This window comes from Periplaneta americana, chromosome 11 (genome assembly GCF_040183065.1).
Source record: "Periplaneta americana isolate PAMFEO1 chromosome 11, P.americana_PAMFEO1_priV1, whole genome shotgun sequence".
Classification (NCBI taxonomy): domain Eukaryota; kingdom Metazoa; phylum Arthropoda; class Insecta; order Blattodea; family Blattidae; genus Periplaneta; species Periplaneta americana.
Window position 1 is genome coordinate 178806318 of NC_091127.1, and position 19025 is coordinate 178825342.

Here is a 19025-nt window from a genome sequence, read left to right on the forward strand (position 1 = left end):
ATAGACGATAGTTATTTGTTATTAAAAGCTATGTAATATTGTTAAACAAGCAGAGTAAATTTCATAATAAATTATAAAGCCATTCTCACAACTGCTCGCTCTTAAGAGACTATGTCAACATCTGGCCTTGCTTATGTTTGCTTCTTCATGTGCACATTAGCAGGAAAAAGAAGAGAACAGAGAATATAGCTAGGCTTATGGCTTGTTCGTGTATTCTAATGTTGTCATAGATGTGCACGTTTCCAGGTGTATGCTCTTCTGCTGTAATGAATTTGGTAGACCTCTTTTCAGGACTCAATTGTCAGCATCTTCTGGACTCAGTCATTTTGAGTTAAACTTTTTGTCACGGGACTTGATTAAATACTGAACAGAAAGTACGGAAATGTGTACAAAGACAACCAAATGCAACTAGATCAACAATGGAGACACAGCAAAGATCGCCAAAGCTGTGAAACCTCTGTATGACTGTTGTAAAACTTAAGGTAGCATAATAAAACTGCAAAACAAGTCTGATGAGATTAGGGGTACAAAAGAGCATGTTTATAACCATGTTCTAGGACTAAAACCAAACAATGTACATCCAATCAAGATAATTTTGTAACATATTTCTGAAGGTGGAGCCTTAGTGATATAGTGCACTACTGCTGACAAAGAAAAGTTTCAGGAAAAATACTGAACCAGTGAATGTGGTGATGAACTTTATCATGTCCTCCCTGTATATTTCCGAGACTAGTATATAAAGGAAAGATAACTTACTGAGTACATTTGATAATATGATCCAAATAATTTACTAAGAACCCCTCTGGATCAACTTCTGTGTCTTCAAAAGTACCCAAATCGTCTTGGAAGTAACCCCATATGCTCTGAACTACACACTGTCCAACTCGTGGAGGTCCAGTGAAAGGTGATGTCAGAGGAGCAAAGCATATCTTCTCTAGCCCATTACCATTGGCTTTTCCAATCTGTATAAATGTAAAAAATATTATAAACAGTAATGAATATAATTATGTTTACAACTCATAAGATAAACCTATGATGCATGTATTATCAATAACACTGGACTCATATTAATTGCACATGTTTTTATGTAACTTTACTGCAATCTGAAGGTTAAATAAATATACATTACTAAGACTTTTCTTTGCTGGTCTAGTAATGATTGCAATATACAATTCTAACTAAATAAAAAAACAGCAATTGGCTAATTCTTACATTGCATTAATTACACAGTTCATAACAAAAATAAACTCATAAGGTAAACCTATGATGCATACAGTATCAATAACACTGGACTCATTAATTGCACACGTTTTTTATATGCATTACCAAGACTTTCCTTCACTGGTCTTAGTAATGATAGCAATATACGAATCTAATTAAATAAAAAACCAGCAATTGGATAATTCTTACATTGTATTAATTATACAGTCCATGACAGAAATAAACAATGACATGCAAATCACATATTTCTCATTATACATTTATAGAGTCCTTTCTCTCTACAAATTGCGTAAATGATATTGGAAAATAAGGCTAAAATAATAACAACAACAACAACAACTTCGTTGGGGAGCAGACATGTTCACTCAAATCAACTGATGGTAATTATGAAACTTCTTTTTTTTTTTTTAATTAGTTATTTTATGACTCTTTAACAACTGCTATGGTTATCTAGTGTGAGTGAACTAACTGCAAAAGTGAAAAACGAATCCTCCACATATGGTAGCATCGTTATGAATCAGCCACCCTGAGTGCTGTTAGGAGTATAGCCCTGGCTGGTTCACCCTGTATAAGAGGGAGCAGGGAAGAGAAGAAGCGAAAGAAGAAACAAGATGGAAGAAAATAAGGATGTTGAAGCAGAAAGAGTGTAGGCTACGGAAGGAAAGAAGCAGAGCAGGGAGAAAGATGATTTATGAATCAAGAGAGAGAAAGAGAAGAGGGGTTTGGAGGAACGGGTAAAGTAGGGGAAAAGAGAATGGGTGAAGAGGAGGGAGGGAGTGATTAAGAGGAGGCACTGAGAGAGTGGGAGAAAAGCAGGAAAAGAAAGGAGAAGCAGGGAAAAGTACAGTATTACACAAAAGGAGTGAGACGAAAAAGGGAAGGAAAATACGGGGAAAATTACGAAATACGAATGTAGGTTAGAGATGATAACAAATAAAATAACAAAAAAAGAAAAGAGTTAGAGAGTTAAAAAATGTAAAGAGAAGGGATAATGTCAAACGAGAGGAGAATAGAGAGGAGAGAAGGGACTGCAGACTCATGTGATGGAGTTAAGTTGATAAAAGAAATAAATCTTACCTCTACTATGTCCTCCTGCAGTTTCAGAACAGTCTTCAAAAACGTATCATTGAAAGCTGGTCCAAAAATTATAGGTCCGTTGGATGTGTTGTGGAGAATCTGCAGATTTAAAATACAATGCATATGTATGTAAACATCTTTAATTCTAACATACTAATAGGCATGCATTCAAATAATAATAATAATAATAATAATAATAATAATAATAATAATAATAAAAAACAATAATGTAATAGAGAAGTTATCTTTCATATAAATACACGAACTCTATAACTGAATCAAATAGAACTGATCTAATTGCACAAATGTACACTTACTGATTTATATCCAGATGCATGAATAATGACTTGCTCTGTGCGATAAAATGGTTCAAAATTGCTGTCGAAATATTCACGTTCAATTCTTGATCTGCTGTTTGGGGAAGCCCAGAGTTCTACAGGATCTGTGGTTACTTTCATGTACTTAATACCATGGCCCAAACCAACAACTACACATCCTCCCAGAAATAAAACCAACCATGGACGACGTGCACATCCTGAAAAGGAAAACTCGAAGTATGTATTAAAAAAAAAAACACACACACACTTCCCCCCTCCCTCCCCTGTCTCTCTCCTGTTAGAAGATAAAGTTTCCTTTTTCCCCACGCAGTTGAGGCATCAACCAATAGATTAACATTTGGTGATATGTAGCTCCTGTTACTATATCTACTACACAGCCATCTTAGCCATTATGCTTGTGCCAGTGCAACAATCAGCACAGTAGTACCAATAGTGTGTCTTAACAAAGCTTCCACAGTTTCTGAACCTAACAAGTGTCTTTTTTTGTAGTAACCCTGCATATTAAGATATATTAACACATTTCACACATTAATTGAACTACAGATAAGTTTTTCTTTCACTAATCCACAATCACTTACGAGAAGTAATTTTTAGAATTAAATTTTACTGAATATGTTGTTGTTTTCTAATGACAGGCATATGACAAAGTCATTTGACCTCTTGCACACCAATATTTTACTGAATATTGAGATGTTCTTATAAGTCAGAGAAACATCAATTTAATGGAGCGCACATACAACGTGAAACCACTGTTCAAGTAACAAATGTAATCGTTTACTCCTACAAGATGTTACATCACACATAGTTTACAGTGTTACTTGTTCATTACATTAGGCTGAAGTAGTTTAGATTCAAACAAAAGAAAATTCTCTACATATTTTTTTTGTAGGTTATTTTACAATGCTTTATCAACATCTTAGGTTATTTAGCATCTGAATGAGATGAAGGTGATAATGCCAGTGAAATGAGTCCGGGGTCCAGTACCGAAAGTTACCCAGCATTTACTCATATCGAGTTGAGGGAAAACCCCTGAAAAACCTCAACCAGGTAACTTGCCCTGACCTGGAATCGAATCCGGGCCACCTGGTTTCGCGGCCAGACGCATTAACTCTTACTCCACAGGTGTGGACCTCTACATATAGGTCTACTCTTTGGAATGGTAACTATGTAATTCAATTTCCAAATTTAAGCAGGAAAATTCTCATGAGATATTTCGAGTGTTATTTTGGAATAAGTAACAGATTTAAAATGTTCAATTTATGTGATATGCTACAATTTCTCTGTTTCAACTTGAAAAAATTATTTATAGTACAAAAAGTTTCAAAGCAAACAAATTAAATTGTGTACATACATAAGTGTTCTGTTCAAGGGCAGGTCTTTCACTGCAAACCCAGCATTCTCCAATCTTTCCTATTTTCTGCCTTCCTCTTAGTCTCCGCATATGATCCACATATCTTAATGTCATCTATCATTTGATATCTTCTTCTGTCCCGAACTCTTCTCCTTGCAGTTTTTCTTAGGAAGAATAAATGTGGTAGCTTCCCATTGCTTTCCGCACACCACTCTCTCTTTCACATCTTAAAAGATCCCAGTGGACCCCAGCGTGGAGGTGAGGAGAGTGGATTTGACTAATTGGGCCCTCCCGACCTCACCAAAATTCACCACAAGGGTTCAATATACATGTGAAATGAATTACTGAAAACAAATCTCCCAAACTTACCTGTTCCCCACCATTGAAAGCAGTTTTCCAACAATGTATCCATTCCAGCTCCCAGTTTTTCCAGAAAAGAAGGTGAACCGCGATCTACACGTTTTGGTAAAGTTCCTTCATCAGCACTCATCACACCTAACAAAGAATAACGTGAAATGTAATATTTTAACACTGAATTACAAATACAGAAATATATTCGTTTAAAAGGGTATTTATACAAACAATGACAATACCAACGTCAACTGTCTCTGCTAATAACATTTAGTGTAATACCACGGTCTAGTATATACAGCCACAAAGCTCAATATGTAGGGTATATGCATCCAATGACAGTTGAACTTTAGTTGCTAGCCACTAGGATCGCTACTATCGACTCATTACAAACAATGTGAAATAGTACCGACACAGTCTATTGTTCCTAGTACTCTCAATTGCTAACTGCTTGGAGTGCTGTATCGCAAGAAATGCAAAAAATCATCCCAAACTTCATGACTGTAAGATATTAAACTGTGGTAATACTTTTTTTATTTCATCATTATTCATAATTAAATTGATTGCTCACAGAAAACTAAAACGGTAGGCCTACTCTCTCCATTCATGGATATGTACTTCATACAATGACAGGCATACATTTACTCATTGTTGGAAAATGTTTGTAGGCCTACAGAAAAATTTTTCGAACTTTTTCCATTCAGAGAACTCTTAATGTCTCAGCAATCTTTCCATGACAATCTTTACATTTAAAAAAATATCTAATAGTTACGTTTATTAAGTAGCTGTATCAGTATGTTTCTTATAACGTGAAAAGAGAAAACGAAATATTAGCAGGAAATAAATTAAGAATTTTGTAAGGGGCTTTCTCTCTGGTTATGATCTGATCCTGTGGTAAAAGGTTCACTGTTGTGCTCTGAAACATCACAGTACATAGTTTGAGAACCATTTGCCTAGTCACAACATTCATGTATATCTTGTACTATTACTGTAAAATATTTATTTATATAAATACGACACAAACGCCAACGACATATGAAGATGTTATTTTGCTAAGTTGTATATTCTTGTTTGGTCTCCTTGTGGAACAAGCAGTCATTTTTCTGTCAAGAATGCATTAAAATAGCATTTCTGTAACAAGTGTAAAACTTTTAACAGTATTTACTAACAAGATTTTACTTGCAGATGTTTGAAAACAAATTAAATGTGTTCAAAATAACACTCTTAACTAAAACGCACAATATATTGCTAAATTCAGAAAAAAGTAATGTCTACAAAAATATTGAAGAGAAACTTCAGAAAGGAAACATGAATGTCTTTTGTTAAAATTATGGAGACTGAAGCTATTCTTAAGGAAAGATTAGTTGCAGAATTCAAGTGAAAAATACACGAAGTTCGTTATGAGAGAAATCACAAGTTCAAAGCAAGTTGCCCCTATTAAAAATTAGAGTGCACAATGTGTTACATAAAGAGAAGTAAGATTACAAGATTCAAACTATTCACAGAAGTAATTCATTTCAAATACCCAAAATGTTTTAAGGGCACACTCCCAAGGAAGTTTTTTCTTATAGGAATTAATACACAAATTCTTAAAATAATTTGTGACTTGAATTAAAGTAGTTTAGACAAATGATACTAAAATCAGATTAATGAGATTAATAATTATTAGTTTACACTTGCTTCTTGTACGCAACTAGCTGATAGCTTAGCGGTTGCAATGAGGTTACTAGTGAAGTGCATGAATTCTACAGGGAACCAAGTTCAAATCCACAATACTTTGTACCTACTCTTTTTTATCCTGCTTATATCTCTATAATAATGCATTATTTTTACAATTTTTAGTTCCATTTTTCTAATTACTTCTGTTACTCTCTTTGTAATATGTGTACTCATATTCTCTTTTAGTTCAGTATTCATATTATTTTTATTTTACTTATTTCATACTACACTTCAGTAATTTTATTTATATATTTTTCTATGAAACTGCTGTACACGAAAGCATATGGATAAGTTCCACTACTGTGTATCAAGCTTTTGCTTATGGAGTGTGTCTAAGTAATAATTTTTTAAGAGATACTCCTCTATCACTCCCCAACGTTGTACAGATCCAGAAACAAAATTTGGCTCAGTATGTTATAACTAACTTGGAAAATTCAGGAGGCTCAAATTTTGTTTCTGGGTCTGTACATGTGAGAAACGTTTATTTTACAAAGCACTTACTACATACTGGGTGTCTGTTCACAATATGGGACAGTATGAATAAGTAACCTGCATCACAACAGAAACAAATTTAAATTTGAATAATTTCGAGGGAAAAATTGTTCCGGGACCAGGTATCGAACCTGGGACCTTCGGCTAAATGTACCAACGCTCTCCCACTGAGCTACCCGGGAACTCTACCCGACACCGATCCAATTTTTCCCTCTATATCCACAGACCTCAAAGTGGGCTGACAACAGTCAAGCAACCAACATTTGAGTGCACACTAACTCTGTGTGACTCTAAATTGTGGTTTTCTTTTACGTACAGTGACGTGTGTTATGCAAATTAAGCTTTCAGGAATAACTCCCTGTAAAGTTAATTTGAATTTCCTCGAAATTATTCAAATTAACTTGACAGGGAGTTATTCCTGAAAGCTTAATTTGCATAACACACATCACTGTACGTAAAAGAAAACCACAATTTAAAGTCACACAGAGTTAGTGTGCACTCAAATGTTGGTTGCTTGACTGTTGTCAGCCCACTTTGAGGTCTGTGGATATAGAGAGAAAAATTAGATCGGTGTCGGGTAGAGTTCCCGCGTAGCTCAGTGGGAGAGCGTTGGTACGTTTAACCGAAGGTCCCGGGTTCGATACCCGGCCCCGGAACAATTTTTCCCTCGAAATTATTCAAATTAACTTTACAGGGAGTTATTCCTGAAAGCTTAATTTGCAAATTTAAATTTAATCGCTCTGAAGGCTGGTCAAACTGATTATCACTTGTGTAAAGTGCTACACTTTAAAAATGCTGGCTGCCATGATGACACTCCCAACAGTGCAAACAATAACTGATGTTTCACATAGTAAACAGAACCTGTATATAGCTCTCTGATGCAAATTTATCATAATCATGCTAACACTATTTCAGTACAATGAAATCTCCATACAACAATTACCGACATAACAATAATATCCTCTATAATGTTAAAATATTGCAGTCCCAGCATTCATTTCGTTAAGGTGGTGTTAAAATAAAATTGCAATATTTTTCTCTATATTATGTTTTTTATGATAACAAATCTTAGTGTTCATCACAATTTATTAAATACTATAAATTCTTAAATAATTAATGTACAACAATTATAGGAATGGTTCCTTATACAGTATATCATCCAAACAACATGTCTTTTTTTCTTTGTAAGTTCTTGATGTAACAATAAATTCCTCTACAACAATATTTTTTTCTGAACCATGTGGTTTCGTTGTATTGAGATTTCACTGTACTATCTACATTACACAAGCATACATGCACTTACAGACACACCGAACAGCTATTTACACAAGAAAATTATGTACAAGAATAAATTAATGTAATAATATAAATGAAGTAACTGAAAACAGTTAGCTCCTCGAAAAACAGATGATTATATAAGAAAGAGATGACTGCCTGTCAGCAGACAAATGAACACAAAGAAGATATCATTTCCGAAGCTGGGGAAGGCAGGGAGGGAGGGAGGGAGGGAAAGAGAGAGAGAGTGAGTGAGTGAGTGAGAATCAGCTGGGGGAAGGAAAAAGGATAGAGAGGAAATAAGGAAGCGCAGAGAGAGAGAGAGAGAGAGAGAGAGAGAGAGAGAAAGACAAAGTTTGTAAATTCATCCTGTATGTCAACAATATGGGATATATGTTTAAAAGACAACAGTAATATTCTAATTCTAAACAATAAATATGTAGAATTGACTGATAAAACAGAATGCATTACCGTTACAATGAATTTGTAATATATTTTTATGCACTCTGATGTTTTGCTACATATCTCTTCAGGCCTATTTGCAGGGTACTGCAATCACTGCTTGATGAGTCATCTAATGTATAAAATATATGCTTAATCTTATTATACTCTATTAATAATTTATAGTTAGAGGAATTCAGGGTAAGGAGGATTGAAGAGTACACTGATCTTCAGATGTCACTCTATTGCTTACACATCAAAAGTTATGCAGAAAACTCTCTCTCTCTCTCTGTCTATTATATTATATATAACAAGTGATCCATAAGCATTTCATTGCACTAAATCAAGATCGTACTGAGAACTGAAATTCCTAAACATGTTTACAGTAATTTTAGTTATTAGCTAACAAAAATAGTTTTGTTCATGTGTTTTTACAATATTCAGTGATAAATTCAGTAAATCAGCAGTATAGCATTGAAAACAGTTTGCAAAACTCAACCCATAAGCTACAACATCTATGACTGCGATGGAAGTAATTTCACATGCCATTAATTTGTAAGATAACAATGCACTGCATAAAGTTCAAGCAATTCTAAGTATGGAAACTGCCACTGCAAATGGACATTGTACAGTTTGTTTTTGATTAAGTTATTTGCATAAGCTCTTTTCAAAAGCATTTCAATTTTAACATTTCAACAACTGAAATAATTCTAAGCTAAGAATACAGCAAAACATGCAATTAATTGTAGTTAACGATGTACATATGACTTCATTTATAATGGTAATTTTCTTCACCCAAATTGTATTATGGATAATTAGAATTTTGAACAAAATTCAATTTTTATGTTAAGAATCGAAATTTAGCCACATGAAAACATATATTATGTCAATGTGCTACATTCCAAGCTGCAGTGATAATATATATACAGGTAAGTTTTAAGTCCACTGATAAACTTCAGGCAGTGATTCCTGACTGAAAATGGAGCACGAAAGTTCATATCACCTTGTGTCGGAAATGCATAGTTTCAATGGTAGATGGCACTGACGACATTCTCTCATAACTTGCAGTGTGCGTTTTGTGTTGCAGATAGTGTAGAAGCACAATGATCCGGTATTCATTCCAGGAACAAGCTGAGATGGTGTTTATGTATGGCCAAGCAGGTGGAAACGGTCGAGAGGCAGCACATACCCTGACAGACAGCACCACCCACATCACACAACATTTGGAGCCATTTTTCGGCGTTTGTGTGAGTGTGGGTCCTTTGAGACAGACGAACGTGCAGGGCCACAGACTGTGCGTACACCAGATGTGGAGGAACATATTCTCCATGATTTTGAGAACAACCCTAGTACAAGCTCCAGACAAGTGACTGCCTCTCGACCGTTTCCACCTGCTTGACCATACATGAATACTATCTCGGCTTGTTCTTTATACCATAGAGATGAAAGATTTATTCCCAAGAAATGACGAAACTATCACACAACTGTGGGTATATTTTTAACCACCTCAAATTTATAAACAATGCTATATTAATATTATACGTTCATTACAGATGGCACTCTCTTACTGTCTGACTTTGAAGTCAATATCGCCATCCTGGATCAACAAATCATGATATTTATAAACTTCTGATGCTGTTGTTGAACAAGTCAAGGACAGCTTTACCCATAGCCCGAGAAAAATCAATGAGACATGCCTCTCGTGAGATTGGTATACCACACATGACGATTTGGTGGGTACTATGAAAACGTTTACACTTACAGCCATATAAGCTTGCCATGGTACAACACCTTAGTGATGCAGATAAAGTTGCTCGTCAAGAATTCTGCACGGAAATGTTGAATCGAACAGGATTGAATAATAGAAATATCTTAAAATAGACAATATGGTTATGTTTGAAGCAGCATTTACAATTTAAATTCTAACATATCATTATTCATTGAATATTTAATACATTGTCATTATTGTTGGAATTGCCTATACAGAGAAATTACATCACAGATGGCCACATGGTTCCTTTCAGAAAATGCTGACCTGCTAACATAATAAGCATAGGTTGCGCACTCCATTTCATCAATGCTATAGAAGTATAACCTGGGCCAAGAATGAACAAATAAAAGTTTTTATGCTCGACCATGCCTAAATGTAGTAATTATACACCTGGTAGCAGTCCTTTAATGCATGTCAAAGTACACCTACTCATTAAAGTACAGGTGTTTTCAGCCAATGACAAGTCAGCTTTGTACCATTATAAAACCGCAAGTATCGATTATTCTCGGATATGCAATCGAAAGAGAATTAGCAGAAAGTCACGGAGGCTGGAAATCCAATACTGTCGCACAAGGTTATGTTCTGTTACTATAATAATTATCGTTAATTGTAAATAATATTCAAATAAATTCAATTTGTCATCTCGTTTTTCAATGTCGAATCCAATAATCAAGGTTATACCAAGTTTAACGGGATTACATCAAGGTCAATGACATTATTGTTCCTCGGAAAAAATCAATACTTTCGCGTCTGCGCACATCTCACAATTCACGACCTAGAACAAGGTCACTTCCGATCTTGTCAGATACATATAAAATGTATACATCTGAATAATTTCAAGTTAGAAATATGGTCGAGCATAAAAAGTCGTATGAAACTCGCCTATAATGGTAATTAAGAAGCACGTATGAAAATTATGAAACTCACTTGCACTCGTTTCATAAACATCCATACTCGCTTCTTAATTACTATCATTATAGGCTCGTTGCATAATGTACTATTAACTAACAAATACACTGCGGGTGGCACTGAAACAACCACCATAAGGGGCAATGCTGTAATTTTTATTAAAATTTTTCTCGAGCAGTATGCAGAAAAATGTTCCACGTTAAAAAAGAAAATTTTCATATGAAAATAATTAAAAATAAACAAATTTTCCCACCCCCTCAATAGCTGGAACCTGCTTCATTCACCCAAGTGTCCCTCTCTAGGAGTGACACACCAAAACTTTAGATCTCTTTCCACTGTAATGTTGCACCTGGTGCACCATCAGTGGTGATCTACAGCACAAAATAACTCATTAACTAGCAATTGTGGAGTGCTGGTGAGGGGAAAACCACCACTGAGCATCATCCTTGTCCACTACAGATTTCGTATGGACCTACTGGGATTCAAACCTGGGTTACCAAGGTGAAAACAAATACCATAAAATATGAACATATTAAATGAAATTTTAAAACGTATCACATTAGAAGACGAACAAGATTTGAGATATACAAACAACACTTTAAAACAAACTAACAAGATGAAAAACTAAAAAAGATTTTTTTTTTCAACAGAAAACACCTGTATATACTTCGTTATATTATAATAGAATAAAAACGTTGTGAGCAAAATTCGATATATCATATATGAATAATGCATGACAAAAGAATTCCTTTACAAATTTTTAATTACAAACCCGGAAGAAAAAGAATATGGAGAGTATTAAAATATCAGACCATTTCATTTCGTGTAAGGAATTAAATCATCTAGTTTAGAATAGTGGCTATTAATGATTGAAGAAAAAACAATTGTCATATTTGAATTTATATTAATAATTTTTACAAAAATCCCCATGATATGGTATTTTATTATGCAAACCTTATTCTTAAAGTTGCAGAGATTATAAAAGTGTACAGATTCTTTAATAACTCCATGTTTGTCCTATACAGCATAGCTTTGTATTCGAAGTTTAATAATTTTTTCTGTCAATGTGTTTTCACATAAGCTGGTGCACTTGTGCAATTCATGCAAATCTGCTGTAGAAAGAGAAGATCTTAAAGAAAGTTAGCAAAAATGCCTCATCAAAGAACCAATACACTGATAGACAAAAACAGCCAACAAGATTTAATTAGCTACAAAACCCAAATTCCAGTGGAAAAACTTCATATTCAAGTCAGTAATTGTGTACAAAATGACATCACAAAGCATTCTACGATAAGAGGGTAGTATAAGAGAGGACATTCAAGAAAAATACATAAAATCACACAATGTGGTAAACTGCACAGCATTCACGAAAGGTACATATACGAAATACAACAATCAGCTATGTAAAATTAGTGGTTTTTCTAAACCCTGAAAAAAATCTAAACCTACTGGATCTTTTTGATTGCAATGGACTTTCTTCCTCATCTGCTCCCAGTGCAATCCGGGATTGGTTAATACCAGCCAGTCGTTGTCCAACCACGTGTCTAACCTCATCTGCTCCTTCACCTCGTACCAGGCTAGCTGTAAGAGAGACTTGTTACTTAAAGACCAATTCAACCAAACTCCAACCTCCCAACCACAGTGCAAACTCATATCCTTGTTACTACATAATGAAACCATGTACATAAATGTTTTACACACTCAAACTCACTCTACAAAACAGAGATACTCTGAACCCATGCAAAAGAAGAAGATTCAATAACCCTATGTACCATCCTCAGAAGATACTGTGAAAACTTAAAACACTCGTTCACTTTTTGTCATTACTGATTTTATTCTGAAGACTGCATTAGCAAACAAATGATCCAAGGCAAGCAATTGATTGCTAAAACCAACTTAAAGAATTCAATTATATTGTGGTTCTTTGAGAATCACTTCAACTTATATAGTCATAAATTGTGTTATTCGAATTCATGAACTCTGGAAAACGTAAATTTATAAATATAAATTATTTTGTCCCCATGTATCCAAGTAAGCTTTTAAGTTTTCATACAGAAGTCCCTCAGAAATTGTAAAAGTCAACTTTTGTACAAAAGATTTTTCATATATACTTAATGACATCCCAATGCAAATAGAAGTTCACTACTGAACAGTATGAACAAGAACAACTACTACTGAAATATTACAGCACCAGAAATTATACTCTATTTCTGGAATCTGTAGAGTATAGGAGACGAAACAAGTCCTTAGTGCAAATGGTGAGTGGAAGGGGCCAGTCCAATGACTGCTCTGGGGGAAAGCATTGCTTGAAGACGAGCATCTAAAATGCCACCTTCTGCCACGCACATCTTATCCCTTAGCAGCCATGAGCTGATACAGCCCACAATACACTCCCACACTGACAGACTCCACCCATTCACTTATCATCAGCTCCACGCAAAAGCGTCAACTTACTTTACAGATTCCAGAAACGAAGTATATATCACATTAAGTCAAACAGTCAAGTGCCCTTCATAAATTGCCATTATATTTTAAAATAAGTCAATTCATTTCACTGTTTCTCTTGACCAGGAGTTTAGATTAATAGTAATTAAGTTTATGACTGCCTACCTTCTTGGGGGAGAGGAGGGGGGGAGATTAAATTAAATTAAATTTTCGAATATTCCTTCGAACCATTCACTTTCTTTCTGTTCACACTCTTCAAATAAAATTTGAGATCATTGTATGGAGTCGATACTTACATTTAAACAATTACTACGGTCAAATACACAATCTATTTGCTAATAATAAATTACTTTACATCCTCCTCAGAGATCTAGTGCCTACCCTGCTTGCTTCAGGACGCAAAGTGTGTGAATTTGATCTTAATTGAGGGCAATAGCCCCATGCAGTACATTAACTGCATGTAAAATTATCTTTTGTTCATGAACAATGATGAAAAAGGGTAAAATTTTTATGTCCACACCCGACATTACTCAGTTCTCAATTCTTGGTAAATTTAGGGACCTCTGAGAGAAAGAGTCCAAACAAGTTGACTCATAATCTCGCTGTTCAAAGAGCCAACTGCATTAATTATCCTTTTGTTGTACTAGACTGAGATGTATAAATTGAAGTTGCATATCAAATAAGCCAAAACCAGCTCAGAAGATCAACTCTGTTATATGCTCAGCATAAAGCAAAAACAATTTATTGTAAGTGCATAATAATAATTAATAATAAAATAATGTTTTGGAAACATCAGGGATCTCTTAGGAACCACAATGAACAGACCGAAACAGTCCTAAGCCTGAACACGATGATGATGATGATGATGAAATCACGAACAAAAGTCTCTGCGTTTCTCAAACACGCATGCACATACACAGAAATTTCTTAATTTTTCAGAGGACTCATATTCTACAAATCCAAAATTAGGCAATGCAGTGGGCAGAATATGTGTAATGTATTACACAAAGCTAATTCACACTGCTAATTATTGAGGTGTTCTCTCTAGGACAAGAATTTAACTAGAGTCTTGAATTTGCAATACAGAGCATTAAACATTTTAGATCTAGTATAAAAGCATTGTGCAGAATGATGTTCAAATGTTCTAGAGGATGCTGTGTTTGTTGGAGGGAAATAATATTTTGCCAGGAGAAAGATGTGTTATTAAAAATTCAATATATACTCGAAACAAAAGAAACAGCATAACGTATATGAAATTATTCCAGAGAACACCTCTACTGTAAAACTTTAGAAGAAAAGACAGAGCTTCAGGAGATAGGGATAGATTGTATGGTAGTGAAATGGGCAGATTTTGACCAATATAGGAGCAGTGGCAAGTTTATGTGAAAGCAGAGATAAATCTCCAGCATTTATCATAAATACTTAACTTCAAAAAAAAAAAAAAAAAAAAAAAAAAGGAGGTATCTCACTTGCAAGTTACTGAAATCAAAGAGAATCCCTCTTAATAATTTCAGGATACTTCACAATAAGGGATTATTATACTCAAGTTGAAAAAAATGTTTAACAAATAATTTTTTGATCTGGACTTAGTTGAAGGTGAATGGACACTCCCCAAGCGAAAAAATTTTGCCACCAAATTATTCAAAGAAAAATTATATGTATCTTGTACATACTGCGAAAGTATAATGCAAGGATGAAATAAGTATTGGAGGTACAGATGTAATGAGAAAAAAAATGCAAGTGCATGAACACAATATTTCTTGCTTTTAATCTTAACATGGCACATGATAAATCCCATCTTCCTTAGCCACTTTTTTCTCCTAATGCCGCACATACAGTAATGGCATGCAGCCATTTGCATCTCTATCTACTTTTTCAAGTGATTATGATGATGAAATGAGGTTGAGGTATGGTATGGTGAGATGATATGGGTATGAAAGTAGGCAGGATGGATGAAAATTGTGATAACGACGACAAAATGAGCTTGGAGTCTGGTACCCAAAGTTACCCAGTCTATACTCTTAAAGGCTTGAAGGAAAATATTTATTTGGTAGTGATATGTTATTCGACTTTAATAGTGTTTGGTTTTTCGAGAAATGATTCCAATTCAACCAGGCAATTTGTCTCAACCAGGATTCCATCTTAGGCCTGCTAGTTTCACAGTCAGGCATGCTGACCACTACTATAAAGCAGTGGACTCTCTTCAATTTAAATTCACAAAATATTTATTTGTGTAACCTGTCAATGTGGTAAAACCCGCAATTTACTTCAAAACATGCAATAAAATATCCTAAATTTTACGGTCAAAGAAAGTTTGAACGAATTTTACATAATTTAAAAAAAAAAAAAAAAAAAAAAAACATGCTGTAAATGATCTTGTATCACCACGACAAGTATCTGTGCAACTGAGTTCAATATTCCTCTTCTATTAGTATATGAATGGATGAAATTTAAGACATTTTTTTCAGAATTAATACGATTTTTTTTCAAGTGTTCACATTCACAACGTGAGAAATATTTCAAGTAGGATTAATACTATATATTTCCGAATACTTGGCTGCTCAAAATGAGGATGTGACACACGCACGCACACACACACACACATACACACTATATGTGTATATTTTCGCACATATAGCCCTACAGTAATTTACAGCAGAAACCCGCTAGTCCAAACTAATTGGAACTAGGGCCTCTTCGAATTATCGAAATTTCAGATTAAGTGGGGAAACAGAATGCAAGCAGAGAAACCACGCCTTATTCCCTCCCACCCTTCACTCTCCACTGCACTGTTCACTTTCAAAGTCACTGCTAGTTATTATCTGCTCGTCAGAAGAAGCTGACAGCTTATCATAATGGTACAGAAAAGGACTAGTGATAAAGTAAGTTGTACTGTATATTGTACATTTTGAGTTTCTAAATGCTGTAGCATTAAATTGGTTCAGTTTCGGTTCAAATACTCTTTCCTTTTCCTTCCTCTTCTCTTTTTGGGATATTTGGATTACCTGGAATTTCGGATAGTGGGGTCCTACTGTACATAATAAACAACTTCTGATGAAGGTTCTGGCTGATATTACATCTATTATCAGGCAGTATATCTCACTTGATGTGTGTCAGTGGAAGAACAATTGATTGTATATATCGTAAGTCTAATTAGTGAAATACGTTACTAGTCAGTGATGTATGCAATGGAGGCGAAAGAAACTGGCCACCCTACTCCATTATTTCCTGGCGTAGTTGCCTCATGAGTGATGCCTTATTGGTGTCAGTTATTAAGTTCCAACCTGTCTTCGGACAGTTGACTATAACTTTATTTCACATTTACAACAATAATAGAACATGTCTGTTTATTATAGAAATATTATTATCGGTACAGATGCTCAATTTTTTTCCCTTTCTACATACCTGATTCTGGAGTACACCTTACATTTAGGTGTGCCTTATATTCGGACATATACAGTATTTTTAACAACTTCTTATTTTATTTATTTATTTTTTTTTTAATTCCCAAAAATGTCATGAAATATGTCAGGTGAGTACTGTACTTACTGTCCTACTATACTAACTGAAATCCTGATAAAGGAACGTTATTGAACTGTCAAGAGAAACAATTTTACTTATACAAGCAAATTTTGCATCAAATACACATTGCATTTAATGAAATAAATATATCTAGATCAGTGGTCTCAAACTCAGATCTTCAGAAGGCACATGCACATACATTCATGTGCCAGATGGCTTAATAATGCTAGTAGAATGTATTTCTAATGGTTGACAAAAAATAAAAATTGGTTCCTACTTTTTATTTTATTACACAAGTTATAGATTTATTTTTAAAGCACATTTCACCAATTTGGCATGGTACAGAAGATGTTTCATTTTCTGAACAGCAACTAGTGCTCACTTTTGTATCAATATCTTGAATAGTGACTCTTGATTATATTACTATTAAAATAAAATGGTAGAATGTCAATTAACTTGTTTCTTTGAAGAGATTTTACTTAATTCATTCTTGAAACTAACTGTTCGAATGAGTATGTTTCTCTGAACATTGACACAGTCTATGCAGCTATATTAAGAATAGTTACATACTTTTTCTTAAACTGATAAAACTCGAGTAGACTGCAGCTATAGAAAAGAACCACAATGAAAGTCACTAAATCAAGATGAAGTTCAAGTGCATTAAGAGTTTTATAAGGAAATGGAGACCTTTAGTATATTGAAAGTAACTTCCACAAAGCAATGAAGTCACATGTTGAAATCCTTTTTAACATACCTATTTTCAAAGAATATTCAACAAAATTAACTTCTTCCTCTTCCACAACTGCAGTTTTTAAAGTAGAAATTACGCAAGATTATCCACATTTAAGCTGAGCTTCCAAAGGTTAAATTTTCGGTTAAATTTTCTCTGAAATGCATTGATTTGTGATTACCAAAAAACGAAAAACCCAATTTTATTTTATTTTATTTTATTTTATTTTAGTTTTATTCTATTTTCTTTCATTTTTTCAAGAAAATCTTTACATTGTGTCTTAAATCCCAAAATTGTTTTGACACTTGTCCATAGCCAAGTCCACTTTATATGAATGTGATACAGAATATCAGTATGTTCACATCAAATATGTTTGAGAAAAGCAATAAACTGTCTGTAATTTAAGCTTTTGAAGTGAATGTAGTTAATGATTTTTTTCCACAGACCTATTAAATGTTTGAACTTTCAAAACACAACTCCCCAGTGTGCTTTGTTGTGTAATACAATGAAAATTTACAAAAGAATTCTTCACTAACAAAATGTTTCTTTTATCTTTTCAACAAAACTTTTCAAAGTGGCCTTTGCAAGCTCACTATCTGTAACTAATCGTCAATTTCCACCAAGATAGTTCTTCCTCCTCAAACATTAGTTGAATTCTGTAAAAGAAGTTATCAGTTTGCATCGGTATGAGTTCAAGTAGTTAATTTATTGCTCATTTTCGTCTACTATGGGAATAACAATTTATATTGTTCACATTACTTATGTCAATACTTTCGTCAAAAGCAAGGGAAAAGTGTAAGATCTCTGAAATCTTCAGAATTAGTTAAGTTACTCTTTTATATCTGTAGTTAGATCACTAATTTCACCAGTCTGATTAAACAGATTTCTATAAAAGCATTCATGTTTTTAGGGCAAATACAGTCTGCAGCTGTAACTAAGCAATTGACTATAAACAAACCATCAGTGAAGGCTTAGAATTTTCTGATATCATTTTCACAAGATGTAATTTACCTTCAATTATCTATCAGTTTTCTGTTTAACAATTTTCTGAAACACATTTAGTTCAGCACTTAAAAATCAGTTTTCAGTTTCGCAACTTTCTCCTCTCCAAATTTCCCTAGCATTAAATCATACATCTTCTCACGCACAGCTTGTTAATACTGTGGCAAGTTCTATTCTTTTCTGAATGCTAACACTTATTCACAAATGGGCATAACACAATGCTATTACCATAACAACACAAGTATTGTAACTCCCACACTTTTTTTGTTAAATGCTCTATGTTTGTCTCTAATGGATAGTCTTTTACTGCAAAGAGACATGTTTAAAAATTAACTACAATGGACAAAAATTGGATATTTCAAGCAACAGACAAAATTATTA

General features: G+C 34.1%; 1 protein-coding gene across 4 annotated transcripts in view; it reads right to left on the reverse strand.

Annotated features, from left to right (window-relative positions):
* The window catches only part of Npc1a (Niemann-Pick type C-1a), a 150100-nt gene that overhangs the window by 59313 nt on the left and 71762 nt on the right, over positions 1-19025 (reverse strand). For 3 of the 4 annotated variants that reach the window (XM_069840562.1, XM_069840561.1, XM_069840565.1), the window contains exons 7-11: positions 12395-12526; positions 4357-4482; positions 2616-2833; positions 2299-2397; positions 757-962 (exon numbers count right to left, since the gene is read on the reverse strand). In XM_069840562.1, coding sequence (XP_069696663.1) covers positions 757-962; positions 2299-2397; positions 2616-2833; positions 4357-4482; positions 12395-12526 — 781 coding nt within the window. The remainder of the gene's footprint in view (positions 1-756; positions 963-2298; positions 2398-2615; positions 2834-4356; positions 4483-12394; positions 12527-19025) is intronic. The other variant, XM_069840564.1, reaches the window with a different exon arrangement.